Source organism: Sarcophilus harrisii, chromosome 2 (assembly GCF_902635505.1).
Source record: "Sarcophilus harrisii chromosome 2, mSarHar1.11, whole genome shotgun sequence".
In the NCBI taxonomy this organism is placed as follows: domain Eukaryota; kingdom Metazoa; phylum Chordata; class Mammalia; order Dasyuromorphia; family Dasyuridae; genus Sarcophilus; species Sarcophilus harrisii.
In genome coordinates this window covers 477,404,295-477,421,377 of record NC_045427.1, presented here as the reverse complement: position 1 = coordinate 477,421,377, position 17,083 = coordinate 477,404,295, and the positions used below count along the sequence as shown (strand labels likewise).

The following is a 17,083-nucleotide window of genomic DNA, read 5'->3' as shown; positions in this document are numbered from 1 at the left end:
AGCTCCTTTTCTGATCTGGAGAAGAAGTCCATAAAAAGAGGCTTAACTTCTGGATTGATAAAAAGGCCTAGAATAATCCTAGGGGTGCCTGGAGATAAGCTGAAGGAAGTGGTTTGCCCAGGGTCTTAGATCTAGTTTGAGCAGTATCAGGACTAGAATTTAAGGCTGTCACTGATGCATTTCTTGTGAACTTTGGCTTGCATCTTCAGAAGCCCATCCTACTGTCCATCCCCTTGGCGGGTTGTCCCTAGCCATTGCCTGCCAAGCTCAGAATATCAATCAGGAACGGGACTGCCAGCTCCCCACATGTAGGACAATTAGTCTCTTTCCCTAAGTGTTTGCTTAAGCACTTAAAGCATGAGGCTGTAACTGTAATGTGCACATGAATAATGCACTCTCTGTTCCCAAGCTCAATTAATTAAGAGGCAGACGTTCTTCCTGCAGAGAAAACCACCCGGTCACCCGTGGCCTTTGTGGTGGGTGGCAGGCAAGTGGCTTGCCCGTGTTTGAGTTGGTGGTTACTGGCTGTTCCCTGTGAAAGAAGTGGACATGTGAGTGTAAGGCATCCTGCTGGTGATTTTGTTTAATTCTCACCACAATGCCATGAGATAGGTGCTTTTGCTATCCCCATTTTACAGATGGGGGAGCTGAGTCAAACAAAGGTGAAATGATTACACAGCTAACAAATGTCCAAGGCCAGATCTAAATTCAGGTGTTCTGGCTTCAGGCCCAGCACTGCATCTGCTGCCACCTCACTGCCTCTGATTTATTAGACCTCCGTCTGGTACTTTTTGCTCCTTGTTGCCTGTGAGTCGTGCTCTCCGCACAGACTGAAGTTTGTAAGAGCAGCTCTCTGGGCTTACAGTTTTCAGCTTGAAACCAAAATAGCTTAGTAAATTCTGCCAGACTGAAGTGCTTTTTCATTTATCAGTGGCGGAAGGAGAGGATAGGTAAAGGTCAGCAGATATCCCGTAGCCCTCTGCAGGGAGCATTTGAGCCTTGCCAGGTGGCAGAAAGGCCTGAGGACATTTTTCGGGGCACCCCTAATTCATAGATGGGCATGGTATAGGACGGTGGTGTCGAGTTAAAATAGAAATGGGATGCTGAGCCATGACTAAAGGCCCTGTGACCTCTCAGACTGACCGACACTAACCCTAGCCCCTCAGCCAGCCTGCTGCTCTCATCCCACAACTGCCCAGAAGATTTTCACATTTCCTGTTTTCTCTCCACTGCTCCCACAGACAACTTTAGGTACACGTGTGATATCTGTGGGAAGAAATATAAATACTATAGCTGTTTTCAAGAGCACCGAGACCTCCATGCTGTGGATGGTGAGTGGGACAACTCCTACTTTAGGGCCTTCCTTGGGATTATGAGATTGAACAGGAAGGATTCAGGATGACCCATAGAGGAGCCATGGGCTACTCCCAGTCTCTGTCCTCTGCATCCTGCTAGAAGAATTGGTTCATAAGACTCTTTCCTCATCCCTTTCTTCTTGTCATCATCTCTCCTCATTTCTGTCTCCCTTCTCTCTCCTTTATCTTTTCTTCCTCTCAATGGCTCATTGGTTATTTCTTTAAACCATCTGTCTCTCTCTTCCCCTGCCCATGACAGTTGTTGAGCTCTGGACTGGAAACACAGTCCTGGCTCCAGGCCAAGACACAAATGAAGATAAAAAAGACCCTCTTTCTCTTGAGTAGTGACCACAAATAAATTAAATAATACATTTGTTATGTGTCTGTGGGGTGCCAAGCAATAGACTTGGACTGCTGGGCACATACAAGGGGAACATGAGGGTGATTCCTGTAGGATGCAGGGTGATCTCAAGGAGATATCTCCATGAGGAAGCAAGGTCTGCGCCTGACTGGGTTGGGGTGAGGACATCCTCATACCCAGCCATGTCTCCCCCCTGTCCTTAGCTTCTGCTGAGATAGGTCCCACTGCCCCACCTTCCCCGTTTTAGGTTTCTTGGCCTCTGTTTAGGAAGCTGATTGTTCCAAGAGCAGTGAGGTTCCCCAGGGCAGGTTGGTGGTGGTGGTTCAGGTCCCTGGGATGAGGTGCCCCCTGAGAGAATCAGAGCCCTTTCCCTGGGGTGAAATACTAGCACTCATTTGCTTCCTTCCTTCCCTCTGCTACTGCCGCCACCTCCTACCCGGGCTCAGTGTTTAGTGTCGAAGGAGCCCCAGAAAACCGGGCAGGTAAGTCGTTGGCCTCTTCTTCCCTTGTTCCTCCCCTCTCCCATGACCAGGGTCCTGGCCCTCGCACAGAGTGGCATCCTTGGGAAGCTAAATGACATTTGTTCTCCTGCAGACCCTTTTGAGCAATCTGTCGTGGCTACAGATGAAGTAAAGGAGGAGCCTCCAGAGCCATTCCAGAAAATTGGGCCAAGTATGCTCACCTGGGAGGGTTCAAGGGCTTGGGGGAGGGGTCCCTGTGGACATGGCCAGTCATTCAAAGGGGATTCTGCAAAAAGTGGCTTACTAACTCTTAAAAAAGAGATGGGGAGGACAAAGGGATCAAGGCAGGTAGATGGTGTTCAGTAGCTGATGTTAAAGCCTGATCCTGCTGCTCATTTTGTTAATCATCTTTCTAACATAAGGCACCAGTCAGTGCCTGAAATCCTTTGGACTTTGATGTTTTTATCACATTTTGCCCTGGAATGTTTTCTTTGTCTTTCATCTTCATGTAATAAGAAGATAAAAATGAAGGGGTGGAGGTAGGGAAGAAAGAAAAAGGGAAGGAGGGAGTGAAGAAGGAAGGAAGAAAAAAAGGAAAGAAGGAAGGGGGGAGAAAAGAAAGAAGAAGGAAGGAAAGAAAGAAAGTTAGGAAGGAATAAAAGGAAGAAGGGAGGAAGGGGAGAAGAAAGGAAAGAATGAAGGAAAGAGGAAGGAAGAAAGGAATAAAAAAAGAATAAAGGAAAAAGGAAGGAAGGAAAGAAGGAAGAAAGGAAGAGTGGAGAAAGGAAGAAAAGGAAGGAAGGAAGAAGAAAAGGAGGGAGGAAAGGAGAAGAAAAAAGGAGGAAGGGAGAAAGGAAGAAAGAAGAGAAGGAGGGAGGAAAGGAAAAGAAGGAAGGAGGAGAAGAAAAGAAGGGGAAAAAGGTGAGGAAGGGAAGGAGGAAGGAAGGAAAGATTTTTTGAAATTTTGAGATGTCACTAACTACAAGCTTGGGAAGTAAGGAAGGGAGGAAGAAAGGAAGGAAGAACAAAAGAAAGGAAGTCTCTTGCACATGGTATGGAGGCTGGCTCTGAGGCAAATAAAACGAAATCTGCATCCGAGCCTGGCATCCCTAGGCTCTGGGAGCAGGGGGAAGGCAGGAGCAGTGGGCATGATGGCTAGAGTAGAGACAATCCGACCTGGACTTCCAGATTCTCCTGGAGGAGGGAGTCGATGGTGAAAAGGCGATTCCTCTGCCAACCCATTTCTATTCTTTCCCACAGAAACTGGTAACTACACCTGTGAATTTTGTGGCAAGCAGTACAAGTACTACACCCCTTACCAGGAGCACGTGGCCCTTCACGCCCCCATCAGTGAGTATCTGCTAGGGATGGCAGGAGGGGACAGCCAGGGGGCAGGGGATCGGTGTCGTGGTCCTGGAGGGGAGGGGGCAGGAGCCCGGGTCCTGCTGCGGCTGAAGTGCACAAAGCTGCATCCTCTCCTCCTAATGGTGCATGTGACATGGAGCCACCTGGTGGCAGGACATTGTCATAGCTGGCAATTTCCACCACAGAATTGTTAGCTGCCTAAAGTCCGACCCTGGAGCGCCAGTGGCCTGGTTCTGTGGGGGGAAGCCCTGGGTTATAAGTCGGACCTGATATTTAAGTACATGGGTGTATTGGGTAAATCCCTGGGCAGTCTTCAGTTTTCTCATCTGTAAAATGGGCTAGATGCTTTCTGAGGTCTCTTGTGCTTCTAAGTCTGTGGTCCTGTGATAGATAGGACCCCTTTGTCTGGGGAGCCTGGGTAGGTGGAGGATCTCTGGGAAGGAGAGCTTGGACCACTGGGGAGGGAGGAGGAATGACCTCATCCTTAGGCCTGACTTGCTCTGGGGCGGGGTGCATCTTCTCTTGGCTGCTCAACTAAGTTACAACATGGAGCAATGAATGTAACCAGGACCCCTTAATTCCAAAAGCCTCGGGCTGTGCTCTGAGCTGCCTAGGAAGTCTCCTGGGATGAGAGCCCAGGCAGCTTCTAGCAGGGGATCATGAAGATCTCAGGACTGAAAGTGCTTTAGGGTAATGTGGTCCAGCCTTATGCCCCTAGGTGAGAATTCTCTCTGGGCCCCCAGACAGGTGATCATTGCTGGGCCAGGTGAGGGAGGGGACTTGGCTTTCCAGCTGGGTTTGTGGGGTGCCTTTTGCAGGATAAAGCCTTTTTTCTCTTTCTTCTTTCTCCTTTCTTCCCGATAGAAGTCTAAGCTCCTGTTCAGAATTAGAATTATCAATATAGAACTGAAAGGAGCATTAGAGACTGCTGAGTCTGTCTTATAGTTGAGGAAACTGAGGTCCTGAGAGGTTAATCGATTGCTATTATCTGAAATAGGATCTGAAACTGGACTGATGCTGCGCCATCCTGATATCCCAAATCCTTTTAGTTCCAGGATTCTGGAAACTTATCCATTGGTTGTACTCAGTGAATGGAGTAAGGGGACAGCGCATTGTAGTAGAAAATACATTGATGGGCAAGCTGGAGCCTGATGCTTGTGTCCCCTCTCAGCTACTTGTTTGTTCCCTATCCTTGGATAAATCACTTTCTTCTGTACCTGTTTTCACGTATGTAAAAAAGAGGATTGGAATAGTTGGCCTTGAGACTTTTTCCAAATCTCTAGATGGAATTGAGATTCTCTTTTCTTCTCTCTGGCCTGTGTTGGATGGATAAGAGTGTCTGATCCCTGTAGTAACCTTGTCACATTAACCCAGCTAGGGCCATTGGGCTTGCAAAGCCCCTCTCTTCTCTTCAGAGGGGTGAGTTTTGATTGTGACCTTCTACTCTGGAGCTCTTGGGCATGGACTAATTCAAGCATCCTGCATTAAGGCTTTGTCTCTCCACCTGATACCATGTCCTTCTGCCATTTTGGGCTATCAGGGCCACTCACAGAGTCCAAAGACCTGTGTTTGGTAGACAGGGGGCTTTAGATCCCATTGGGCTTTTGTGCCTTGTAAATGTAACAAAAGTTTCCACTTGTCTTGGGCATTTCGGATGTATCGTCTCTTACACAGAGATTGTTGGGTAGGAGCATTCTTGGCGTTTCTTTATAGGACTCTGGGGAGATTGACCCTCTTGTTGCCCCATCTCTTTCCCTTCTATACATGTGCTAGCTCTAGACCCCCATATGAGTACTACTGCATAGTGGTATTGAAGACGGGGGTGTGGATTAAAAGGGACAATGGTGACCTCTTCTCCTTTCCCAGGGTAGACTTTATCTTATGACAATTGACAAAGTTGAGAGAAGGAAGGAAGACTGAACATGTTCACCATGATTCCTAGGTATGAAAAGGGCAAAGGGTGCCCACAAAAGAAACTTCACCTTCTTGAAGTGTTGTTTTCTGGACTGCCATGATACATGGAACACGGATGACATGAGGCTGGGGCCAAGAAATATCATCTAAAGGTGGCGATGGTAACCAGTTTCTCTGTCTTCCATGGCAATGAGTTGTCCAGACTAAGCCTGGGGAAAGGTGGGGACAGCTTCCCCAAGAATTCCTAACTGCAGCCTTCAGATCAAAATCTTTTCCATAGTGAGGTGGGAGTTTCAGGGGAGCCACATCTGGGAGACTTTAAGAAGAGAACAAATACAGTCCACACAAAGTTAAGGGCCATGGGATTGAAAGCCCAGAAGCCTCTGGAGAGGGAGCTAGATGAAGCAGAGGATTTAGTAGAAAGAAGACTGGGTTTGCATGGAGGACTTCTATTGAATTCCCAGATTACTCTCTATGTATCATTGGGCAAGACACTTGGCTTTCTTAAACCATGACTTCATCTGTGAAAGGAGGAAATTGGACCAGAGGATGATTTTAAGTCTTAGGATCTAACTCTTAGGATCTTGTGATCCCCCACTCCTATGATAGTCAGTCCCTTCTGCTGTATTCATGTCATGAGGGAAATATGCAGGCTATATCCATTGCAGTAGGTCAGTTTGACTTTTCCAAGAGAAGAAGAGCAAAAGCCTCCCACTCAGGTTGTACTTCAGAGGAGTGGATAGCAGAGAGAAGCCTGTGGATGGCAGAAATGAAAGGGGCCACTGGTAAGATGGTCCAGTGAGATAGCTTCTTTGTGTGTATCTGTAAAGGTACCAGTGCTCATTCAGGCATGTGTCAGGACGCCCTGGGCAGAGGGTTTCTGCCATTGTACCGAAGGTTTCTGTCTGTGTGCTGGGCAGGGAGCACCTGGGTATATCAGTATCTACTGGACAGAGGTTTATGTATCATTACTCACTAGGAAATAGGAATCTGTGTATCGGTGCTTACTGCAAAGAAGGGATCTACTCGTTCCCATCAGACAGAAGGTATTTATTAGCATCAGTTCCCATGAGGAAGAAGGGTATCTGCTGATATCTGCTGGACAGAGGGCATCTGTGTGTCAGTTCCTACCAGTGAGTAAGCATCTGTGGCTACCCATATCTTTTCAGTACCCGCCAGACAGAGGGCATCTATCAGTTTCAAATCCCATGTCTACTAGACAGAGTATCTTGCATGGCAGCACTCCCCAGCCAGTAGGCATCTATATGTCAGTGACTGCTGGGAAGGAGAGATTTCTCAGTACCTGCCAGATAGGTTGTCATTTTCACCTGACACTGTCTCCTAAGCAGATGACATCTGCTTATGTTTAGCAGGAAGAGGGCCTTTGTGTGTCAGTGCTCACTGGGAAGAAAGCGTCTGTCAGTGTCCACTACATGATAAGAAGCCAAGGGTCCTTAAATCTAGGCTTTGGCCGGTAGCTAGATGATGTAGCTTCTTGAGAAATTTTTCTTGGGCAAACTTGGGGTGAGGAGAGGTGACTGTCCAAGTCTATCACTTTGTTGTTTGGTGATTGGGAATAAAAGATTTGGCTTTCACAAGAGACTGACTTTTCTAGGTTCCTCTTTGTCAGCTGATTTCCATCCCTGTCACAGGGGACATCCCTGTCCTCTTTCCTCAGACAAGCCAGATTCTCTTGGAAGAATATATATCCTGGGATTTTCTGTAAACCAGTGCACGTGCCCTCTCCCCACTTGCCCAGTAACTCTGGACGCTGGGAACTGGCACGTTTGGGCCTCTCCTGCATGGTCCCTAATGGAGCAGTCAGGAACATCTGCTAAGGGCCTGGGGATAGGATGTCCAGAATGTGTTTACACTCAATTAATTTTTAATTATGTCACTTAATAAAGTTGTTAACCAACTAAGAATGTGCCTTGTCTTTATTTCTTGGAAGAGCTGCCTTCTGTCTTTCCCATTCACTCCAGGCCTCACCTCACTCCTTTCCAACTTTACTCAGCAGTTTCTGGTAATATCCACCTTCTCACAGCTTTATCCCTGTGTCTTTGCAGAACCCTAATCAGCCTGAGGATCTTCATCAGTGTCTCAAACAATTCACTGTGTATATTTGGGCAAATCACTTCCTCTCTCCTGGGCCCCACTTCTTCATCTGTAACATTAAATGAGTTAGACTATATGGTCTCCAAGGTCCTTCTAGCTCTGAGATTCTAGGATTCTAGTGAACAGATTGGGGCCTAGTCTAGGTGTTACAGCATTTCTTAATTCATCTTTCCTATTCTTCTTTCCTCCTTTTCTACTAGGTCACAACCATGTGTCTTCTCCTGGACATTTGGAGACACCTCTTGATCAGTTCCTTCCCTTTTACTCCCATTTGCTGCTTTTCCAGCCTCATCTAGATTAGAGTTCCAACTTTTTCCTCTATCTCCATTGGCTTGGACTGAACCACTTTCTAGGCCTGATGGAGAGGCTTACTTGACCACCTGTAATAGGCCACATCCCTCATCAAACACCACACTCTCAGAATGTTGCAGCCTATTGTTTTCAGAAATCTAATTTTTCTTACTCAATCTAGCTTTCCTAGCTATATAGTGAAGCTTAATTGTGATCCTCCTTCTCTGAAATCCTGAGAACTCTCAGGGGGAAAGCCTGGTGTCTGATCTAGGTTTTCCAAAAACTATTATGAAAGGAGTGAAATGATCCCGTCTTTGAGGCTCAGTTCTCCAGGGCTAATACCAGATCACAAAATCTCCCAACTTTAGGAATCAGGTAGGATGATCTCTGTGAGCAACTAGGTGGTATAATGGATAGAATATTGGGCCTAGAGTCTAGAAGACTCCATTTTGTGAGCTCAAATCCAGGCTCAGATTCTTCTTAGTTTTCTTAGCTTCCTGGGCAAGTCACTCAACCCTATTTATTCAGTTTCTTCATCTATAAAATGAGCTTAAAAAGAAAATGGCAAATCACCACAGTATTCTTGCCAAGAAAACCCCAAATGGAGACACAAGAGTTGGACTTGATTGAAATAACTCAACGATAACAAGTCTAACAATTTTTTTTATCATAGCTTCTAATTCTGCTTTCTATAGATCAACTCCCCATAGGACAGACTACCAAGAATTTCTACTTTCCTTCTAGCCCCTTTCATCCATTCATCTAGCCACCATCTTCTCTCCCCTCTTAGTTTTAAGGAGGAAGGACTGGGATATTTAGCCCAGGGAATAGACTGCATCCCTTTCTACCTCTCAATCTTAGAATCCTTAATTTTTATCAAAACTCAGTTCAAGGATCTCCGTCTACATGTGCTCCTCCTCATAAAAAATTACCTTGTGTTTATTTTGTATATAAGATGTATATATACACATTATCTTGCTCCTTAGAATGTGAACCCTTTAAAGGCAGGGACTGAACCTGTATAAAATATAAATATAATATAAATCTTTTCACAAACTTATCTTTAAGTATTTGAAGTTTGTGAAAAGATTTATTTTGACTGTTTGGGCTAGAAGGTAGAATAAGGAATAGCCAGTAAAAGTTGCAAAGAAGCATGTTAAGGCTTTATTACAGAGAACATTTACTAACTATGGGAGCTGTCCAGAAGTAGAATGAAATGCTTCATGAGGTCCCTCATTGGAGGGAGTGGAGCCCAGATAACTACCTGTCATATATGTTATGATGGTGATTCTTTTTCTAGTATGGATTAAACTAAAAGGTATCTTCCAGAACTAAATGCTATGAGTTTTTGATGTCATATTTTCCATAGAGGAGCATGAGAAATAGCACATGTATTTTTGAGATGCCCAGAAATGTGCTTTGGGTTTCTGCCTGTCTGGAAAACCAGATAAAGACGTAGATGGCAGAATACCCAGATACATTGTTGCATCAATACAAGAGACTTCATCTAGAACCAAGCGAACTCTCCTGATAACAGGATGGAAAATAGCAGCTTTTTTATAGCTTCTTATTTACAAGTTATATGCATGGGTAATTTTACAGCATTGACAATTGGCCAAACCTTTTGTTCCAATTTTTCCCCTCCTTCCCCCCATTCCCTCCCCCCGATGGCAGGTTGACCAATATGTTAAAGTATAAATTAAATACAATATAAGTATATATGTCCTAACAGTTATTTTGCTGTACAAAAAGAATTGGACTCTGAAATATTGTACAATTAGCCTGTGAAGGAAATCAAAAATGCAGGCAGACAAAAATAGAGGGATTGGGAATTCTGAGTGGCTCATGTCATCTCCCAGAGTTCTTTTGCTGGGTGTAGCTGGTTCAATTCATTGCTGTTCTGTTGGAACTGATTTGGTTGATCTCATTGCTGGAGATGGCCACGTCCATCAGAATTGATCATCATATAGTATTGTTGTTGAACTATATAATGATCTCCTGGTCCTGCTCATTTCACTCAGCATCAGTTCATGTAAGTCTCTCCAGGCCTTTCTGAAGTCATCCTGCTGCTCATTTCTTATCGAACAATAATATTCCATAATATTCATATACTGCAATTTATTCAGCCATTCTCCAACTGATGGGTATCCACTCAGTTTCCAGTTTCTGGCCACTACAAAGAGGGCTGCCACAAACATTCTTGCACATAAAGGTCCCTTTCCCTTCTTTATGGTCTCTTTGGGATATAAGCCCAGTAGTAACACTGCTAGATCAAAGGGTATGCACAGTTTAATAACTTTTTGAGCATAGTTCCAAATTAATAGCAGCTTTTCTTGATGGTGTTTCAGCATAGAAAATTCTCATTTTATTGGGGTTTGGGGGTAGTCTCCTAGAAAGAAACATATGTGATATTAGTGATTTCTCCATTGTTTCTAAGGTTGGCTAGAGCATGTTTTTTTTAAAAATGTTTTATGTCATGGACCCATTTGGCAATCTAGTGAACTTACCTAGGTACATGCCTACATTCATCATTATAGGAAACGGAAAATTTCAGCTACTGGTTGATGAAGATAAAGATGTAATGTTCTTCCAAATTTGTAGATACCCTGAAATTTATCCAGAGACCTCAGGTTAAGAATCCTAGTCTAGAAAAAGGAAATTGGGGCTAAATATATTTCTTCTAAGGCACTTGAAAAGAGTTGAGATTACCAGGTGAAGGAAAGGAAGTAGGTGGCTTGGCATTGAATAATTGTTAGGGGCTTCCATCTTTTCATCACAAAACCCAGCTATCATTGTGGATAGAGAAAGTGACTGCAAGAGATAACTTTATCAAGTGGTATTTAACCCAAAAGTTTGACTAAAGACCCTGTTCCATAAGACCTAGACAAATTTGGAAGAATATAGAAGAAAAGGCAAGAAGGCTAACTAGAAGATGGCAGGATTCCTTGGTACAAATTAACTCTTTCTAAACAGAAGCTTATATTTTGTTGGCTTAGAGCTACAAACAAGGTTAGATTTAGGATTAGTTGGTATGTGACATATCAGTAGACATATAAGGAATTTTTAAAAACAGATTAATTCAGGTAACAAAATTGAAGTAGAAATGGGAAGAACTGAGTCATCATGCTGAATCTTTTATTGACTAGTTCTATGGACTTTAAATAATTCATGTTACCATCTTGGGTTTAGTTTACTTTTTAAACATTAATATTTTTATTTATTTTGTTAGATATTTCTCAATCATGTGTAGAAAATATTAAACATCATTTAAAAGGTTTTTTAATTCTTTCCTTCCCTCTTCTCTTAATATTTCCACAATAATCAAGTTGCAAAAGAAAACACAAACAAATTAAAATGATACAAATAAAATGAGAATAGTATTCTTCAGTTTGTAGTTAACCTGGCAGTTTATCAGTTCTCTTTCTCTCTTCTAGAGGTGGATAGCATTTTTCATCAAGAGTCCTTTGGGATTGTCTTGGATCATTGTCTTGATTAGAGTAGTTAAATCTTTCACAATTGGTCATCCTTACAATATTTATGTTACAATGTGCAATGTTCTGGTTCTGTTTACTTCACTTTGCATCAGATCATGTAAATCTAATCAGATTTTTTGGAAACCATCCTGCTTATCTTTTTTTATAGCACAATACTATTCTGTCACAATAATATACAATAACTCATTTGGGCCTAGTTTCTTAATCTGTACAGTAGAGATAATAATTTTTGCCCTGTCTGCTTTACAGGATAGTCGTGAGGATTCAGTAAAGGGAAAGGTGTAAAATAATTTTGAAAGTTTATGGAGTATGATATGATGTTAGTAAATATTGTATTCTCATACGCTTCCCAGGACTGAGTAAATTAATATTGCTACTTCCAAAATGCTAACTTTTGGTTTTTCAAACTTAGTAAAGTTAAATTTGTAGAGTTAACCATCATATTTATTTTGCAATTATTTGGATGTGAGCATGTTTGCATGTACATCGTCTTTCGTGAATGTTACTAAATACTTTCAGATACCATTTAAGCTGATTATAAGTAATTCTACTTCTTTCTTCTAGAGTTCGTCATCCTTTTCTCATTTATTCTTTTGTGCCAGCTCCCTCTCCCTTTGAAAAGCACATTTCCCATGGATATGGGCTAGAGTTGCTGAAAGGCAGGAATGAATCTGTTTTGAAAGATAAATAGAACATAAATTACTTGAGTTAGAACTCCTCATTTAATGAGAAATGTTGGGAAAACTGGAAAGCAGTTGGGCAAAAATTAGGTTTAGATCAACATCTTATACCATGTACACAATCATGTCAAAATAGATAATGAAAAATGAGAGCAAATGGAGTTTAACCTTCTCTAGCTTCATCTCAGTAAAGACGTAGCTTGCTTAACTCTTGTTCTCCAGATTATCATAGGCTGACTTTAGGTCACATTACTTCTTTCTGGACCTTGATTTGATTTACAAAATTGGTGATTTGAACCAGATTATGGTCTAGCCCTGACATTCATTGAGCCAAAGTCTACTTTTGGAAGGCATGAGAACTGGAGATTCCTCAAAATTAAGGTAGTGAAGCCTACCTTACAAACTGCTTACTGATAGTACCTGAAGGGAATAGACAGCTATTAGTCATCTACCTCCTCAGGTATATAAAACTATCATGGAAAAGAAAAAAAGAGAAAGAGACTAATAGTTTGTTGACACTAGAGGGATGATATTGGAGCTGAGTAAGGTACCTGGAAGATTTTGTGACCTCAGGTATGGTAGATGAAGTAAATGTCTTGGATTAATGCTATGAAAAATTGTTTACCATCTTGCCACCACTAAACTCAGCCATTGTTGTGTATAGAAAAAAAATATGAACCACACAGATTGTTTCATAGGTAAACTGAGATAGGAAATATTTGAGTTTTAATTCCTCATAGATACCAAGTATGTCCAATCAGGGATATCTATGGTATTGCCAGAAGTGTTAGATACATGAATTTCTTGTAATTAGAGTAACTGTCTTGTCAAAAGGAGGAATATTGAGTCCTAGAATAAATGAAAACCACCTCCTACTCCATTCCACCCCCTTCCACCTCCCTACCAGGTTTGTTTTTCACAGAAATGCCCAAAAATGAATACAGTATCTGAATAGCCTAATAATATAATAGCTTAAGAAAATAACACAGCAAAATTATCTAGTTATTTGGGATTATATCAGTAAAACACTCTTACATATCTATCCCATAGAATGTTACCTTCTATTATGGTAGGGCCTATTATGTTCTTCTTTTGTTTTTTTTCCAGCACCCCTATACATAATAAGTTCTTAATAAATGCTATTGAATTGATTTGTTGAATATGAACTCTAATATTCCGGTCGTAGTTGGGTTAGGAAATGGTCCTTGTGATGGGTCTTTTCCATGAAAGACTATGTGGGACATGCTCTTTCTCTTCCTTTGACACTACTAGGTACAAAGAATCCATCCAGAGGTGGCCACATGTCAAGAGTAGATGCCTTAGCCCCAGGCCAGGAATGCAGGAGACTTTTTGATGATTAATGTTTTGTGTAGATATTAAGTCCTGGTTGCCCAGCATCATGTTACAACAAAATATTAAGAATTCCTGGAAATGGATGGACTCTAGATGCTGCAGAGATTTTTGAAAATCAGAAAGTGCTCTGGATTTATGAGAATTGTCATTCAAATCTCACTGGTTCTACTTTTCAAAAATTGTGCCTCCTGCTAAAAATAAAGCTTATATGCTAAAAATCAAGAACCAACATTATCCATTCTTATCATAACCTTGTATCTTTTTATTTGAACTTAGTGATGGGGAAATAGTTGTAGGTTTTTAAGCATGCTGACTAGGAAATCTTTCTCATTCCTTGCATCTCTATTGTGGGGATCAGTCCTCATTTACAGTGGTTCTATCCTCCCTTTTCCTGCAGCCCCAAAGTAATTGCTTGGCTAAAGTCTATCATGGCATGGTCTGATGATTCTGAGTAACTCAGGTTTCCCTAGAGAAGGGGGTATGAGGGAGGGATCCATGTCATTTTTCAAGAAATGAGGAGAGAGGGCAGAATTTGGTGAAGTTATTCCCAGCTCCTTGCCTTTTTGGGGAGGTTTGTTGGTGGGGGAGGCCAGGGTCATAAGAGGCTGCCAATCCAAGATGGCGGCACAGCCCACAGGAGAGCCTCGGGCAAGCCGACATTGAGGACCCGATCCTGCCAGGTACCTCCGCTGGGTGGGAGCCGTCTGACGAGCCGGACACTAGTTCTGAGTGTTCACATCCAGAGTTCTCTCGATCTCCACTCTTCATGGCAGTGAAGACACAGGCGAGCCAGTCGGGCAAAAAAACACCAGCTTCCATAGTCCGGTGCTCCACCCTTCTACAACGCACCTCCTCGGGTGCCCCTCCAGCCTCCCAAAACCAGATGTTCCGCGCTCCAAATTCCGGATCCCCAGGAAGCAAGGCAACCACAGGTACCGATGGCTTTTGTGCCCTCAACTTTCTTAACTGTTGGGTGGGCTTTCCACCTCTGAAGTGATCCCTGCCTTTCTTTGTATGTATCCCAGTCTTAGAGTGAATCCCATTGCTACACATAGCAAAAAGACATGGAAGTGAAGCCTCCAGAAATGTGAACTGTCAATAAAGAGACCAGCAGCCCCCACACATATCTATTTCTTGAGGAAAATCCTTGATAAGGCAAGACTAACTATAAGGGTGGCAGTAAATCTGATTTAAAATCTGGTTCCTGACCTAATGGGAAACATTTGGACTAAGTAGTGAAAATTATTGTTTATTGTGTTTGATAAAAGTTGATGAAAGATCAGCCAGTTGGGAGAAAGTCCTTGTGCTGACATGTCAAGTTTTCAACATAATGATTTGCTTTTTTAACTGATGGTTCCAGCCCTCATTAGGGGCTAATAGACCATCCAAACAGTTCTTGATAAGTAGCAAAGTGATAAAATGTGCTTGTGTTTACACTTTGATTCCCAAGGTTATTTTTTAGAAAAACATCCTTTTGATGTGTTCAGAAGCTTTAATGAGAACGGCAGTTTAATAAACCATTAGGCTAGTAATTATTCTGGGCTCCTGGCAGTTGTGAAAACACAGTGGCTGTTGTGTTACATTTTCACAAAAACTGGCATAAATGGCTGTTATAAACAGAATTCTGAATAGAGAAAGTCTCTACTAATTTGACCATTACTAATGGGTATTAGTTCAGTCAAGTTAATTATATAAATTCATTCATTCAGCACGCATTTATCAGTCTCCTACTATGTGCCGGCACTGTATAAATATGGCTTAAAGAATACATTTCTTATCATGGGGCCTGATATTGGAAATCTTATGATTTACTATTTCTCTAAATGAGGATCTCTATGAAACTGAATATGTTTTCCAGAAATACTGTCATTATCTTTGAAAAAGGAAACTTTTGTTTTAGGTGGGTCAGTAGAGTGAGCTTGATGGTAAACTAAGACATGACCAATCAAGGTGGATTGAGTTGTATGCACTGTCAGCTTTCTCATGGAATGAATTGAAGATGACTGAGTCCTTAAAAAGAAAATCCAGATACTTGATCTAAAAGGTGAACAGTTCATTTAACAGCCAGTCTGGGTTCAGAGGACTTTGTAAATCATGGATATGTGTTTAATTAGTTGATGTTTTATTTAACTCTCTCTTTCTTGACTTTATTTGGTCTGAATGAAATTACAGGTGATTTCTAACCTTTTGATCAGCATCATTGTTATGGCTTCCTTATATAACCATCTTTTTTTTTTATTTTAGAGCCAATTTTATTCTTTACCTCCATAATCACTCTAGCTTCACTCCTTTAATGAGGCAGTAAGAACAGGATATTCATTGAATCAGAATTTGCCGTCGACTTTTTCTTTTGTGTTTGTGTATCCCCTCCAGTTGATTCAGGTACTTCTCCGTCCCATCCCCATGGAAGGAATGATTATAGCTGATTTTGGCTTCCTAGAAGTTATAATAGAGAGTGGGTCCCCTAACCCTCATTGAATTTTTACTTCACCTTCCTTCCCAACAATTTTATGGAAAGTCCCACTATATCCTTTCCTCCACTATACTCTAAGTTATATAGTCTGAAGACCTTTGTGGACAGTACTTTTAGAAAGGAGGATTTCTGATTCCCACTGCAAAATGAACTATGGAGGGGAAGGGAGGTGTGGCAGGTTATCTTGAAATGAAAATTCTGGATGCTTTGATGGAAATCTTGATTGTTGTAGTCTGTGTATTTCCTCAACTCTAAGATGAAGGGGGCTGATGGGGAGGAAGGTAGGAAGAAACACTTATAAACAATTATGAACATATTATTTATTATGTGCACAATGTTAAATGCTTTAAAAATATTCTTTCATTTGATCCTTACCATAACTCTGGAAGGTAGGTGCTGTTATTCTAATTTTAGAGTTGAAGAAACTGAGGCAGACATAGGTGAAATGACTTGTAAAGGGATCACATAGTTAATAAGTATCTGAGATAAGTATCACATAGTTAATAAGTATCAAATCTTCTGAGTTTAAGTTCAATACTTTATCCACTGCACCACTTGACTGCCTCTGTTACTTTCTCATCTGTAACACAAAGGGGTCGGACATGGAGGTTCTTTGGTTCTGTTCTGATTATCCACAGCAGAATGGGCTGCACTATGTTTTCACAACTAGTGGGGAGTTGGATTGGGACAGGAATTGAGAAATGTTGTCTAAGTTCCCTGACAACTGAGTGTTAAATAAATCCTATAGGATACTTCTCTTTCCAGCTCCCCACCTTGTTCAAGAGAAAGATTCCCTTTGTTTCCATAGGGTAACTAATAGAAGACCTTAAACTGATGGAACAAGTAACTCTATTGCTACTTGGAATACAGTATTTCCTCCTTTCTTTCAGTGATTCAAGCCCTTTCAACTTAGAATCCTTGAGAAGTTTTGTCAAGTTTAGAACCCTGTGCTGAAATAGTTAGTTGACCCACTAGCCAGTTGTCCCTTCTTTCTCATTCCTTCCTCCTTTTTCTATTGCCTCCTTTAAAATTTTTCCAACTGGAGCCAGATTCCTCTTTAGAATGTCCCTTCAAAGATGAGATGAGTGATCCCAGGAAAGTATCCTGGATTGAGAACCAGAAAACCTAGACCTTCTCAGAGCCTCTCTCAGTATGGCCCTGGAAGAATTCCAGCCTCCTTCATATATCAAATGTGTCATGTGTGTTAGATGATGATTTCTA

The 17,083-nt window shown here is 41.9% G+C and overlaps 1 protein-coding gene across 9 annotated transcripts in view; it reads left to right on the top strand.

The window, feature by feature from the left end:
- Window positions 1-17,083, top strand: part of ZNF618 (zinc finger protein 618) — a 156,854-nt gene that overhangs the window by 116,480 nt on the left and 23,291 nt on the right. For 6 of the 9 annotated variants that reach the window (XM_031954632.1, XM_031954630.1, XM_031954631.1 and 3 more), the window contains exons 6-10: window positions 1,242-1,331; window positions 2,163-2,198; window positions 2,311-2,388; window positions 3,438-3,527; window positions 14,070-14,321. In XM_031954632.1, the coding sequence (XP_031810492.1) occupies window positions 1,242-1,331; window positions 2,163-2,198; window positions 2,311-2,388; window positions 3,438-3,527; window positions 14,070-14,321 (546 nt within the window). The remainder of the gene's footprint in view (window positions 1-1,241; window positions 1,332-2,162; window positions 2,199-2,310; window positions 2,389-3,437; window positions 3,528-14,069; window positions 14,322-17,083) is intronic. The other 3 variants (XM_031954638.1, XM_031954637.1, XM_031954636.1) reach the window with 1 other exon arrangement.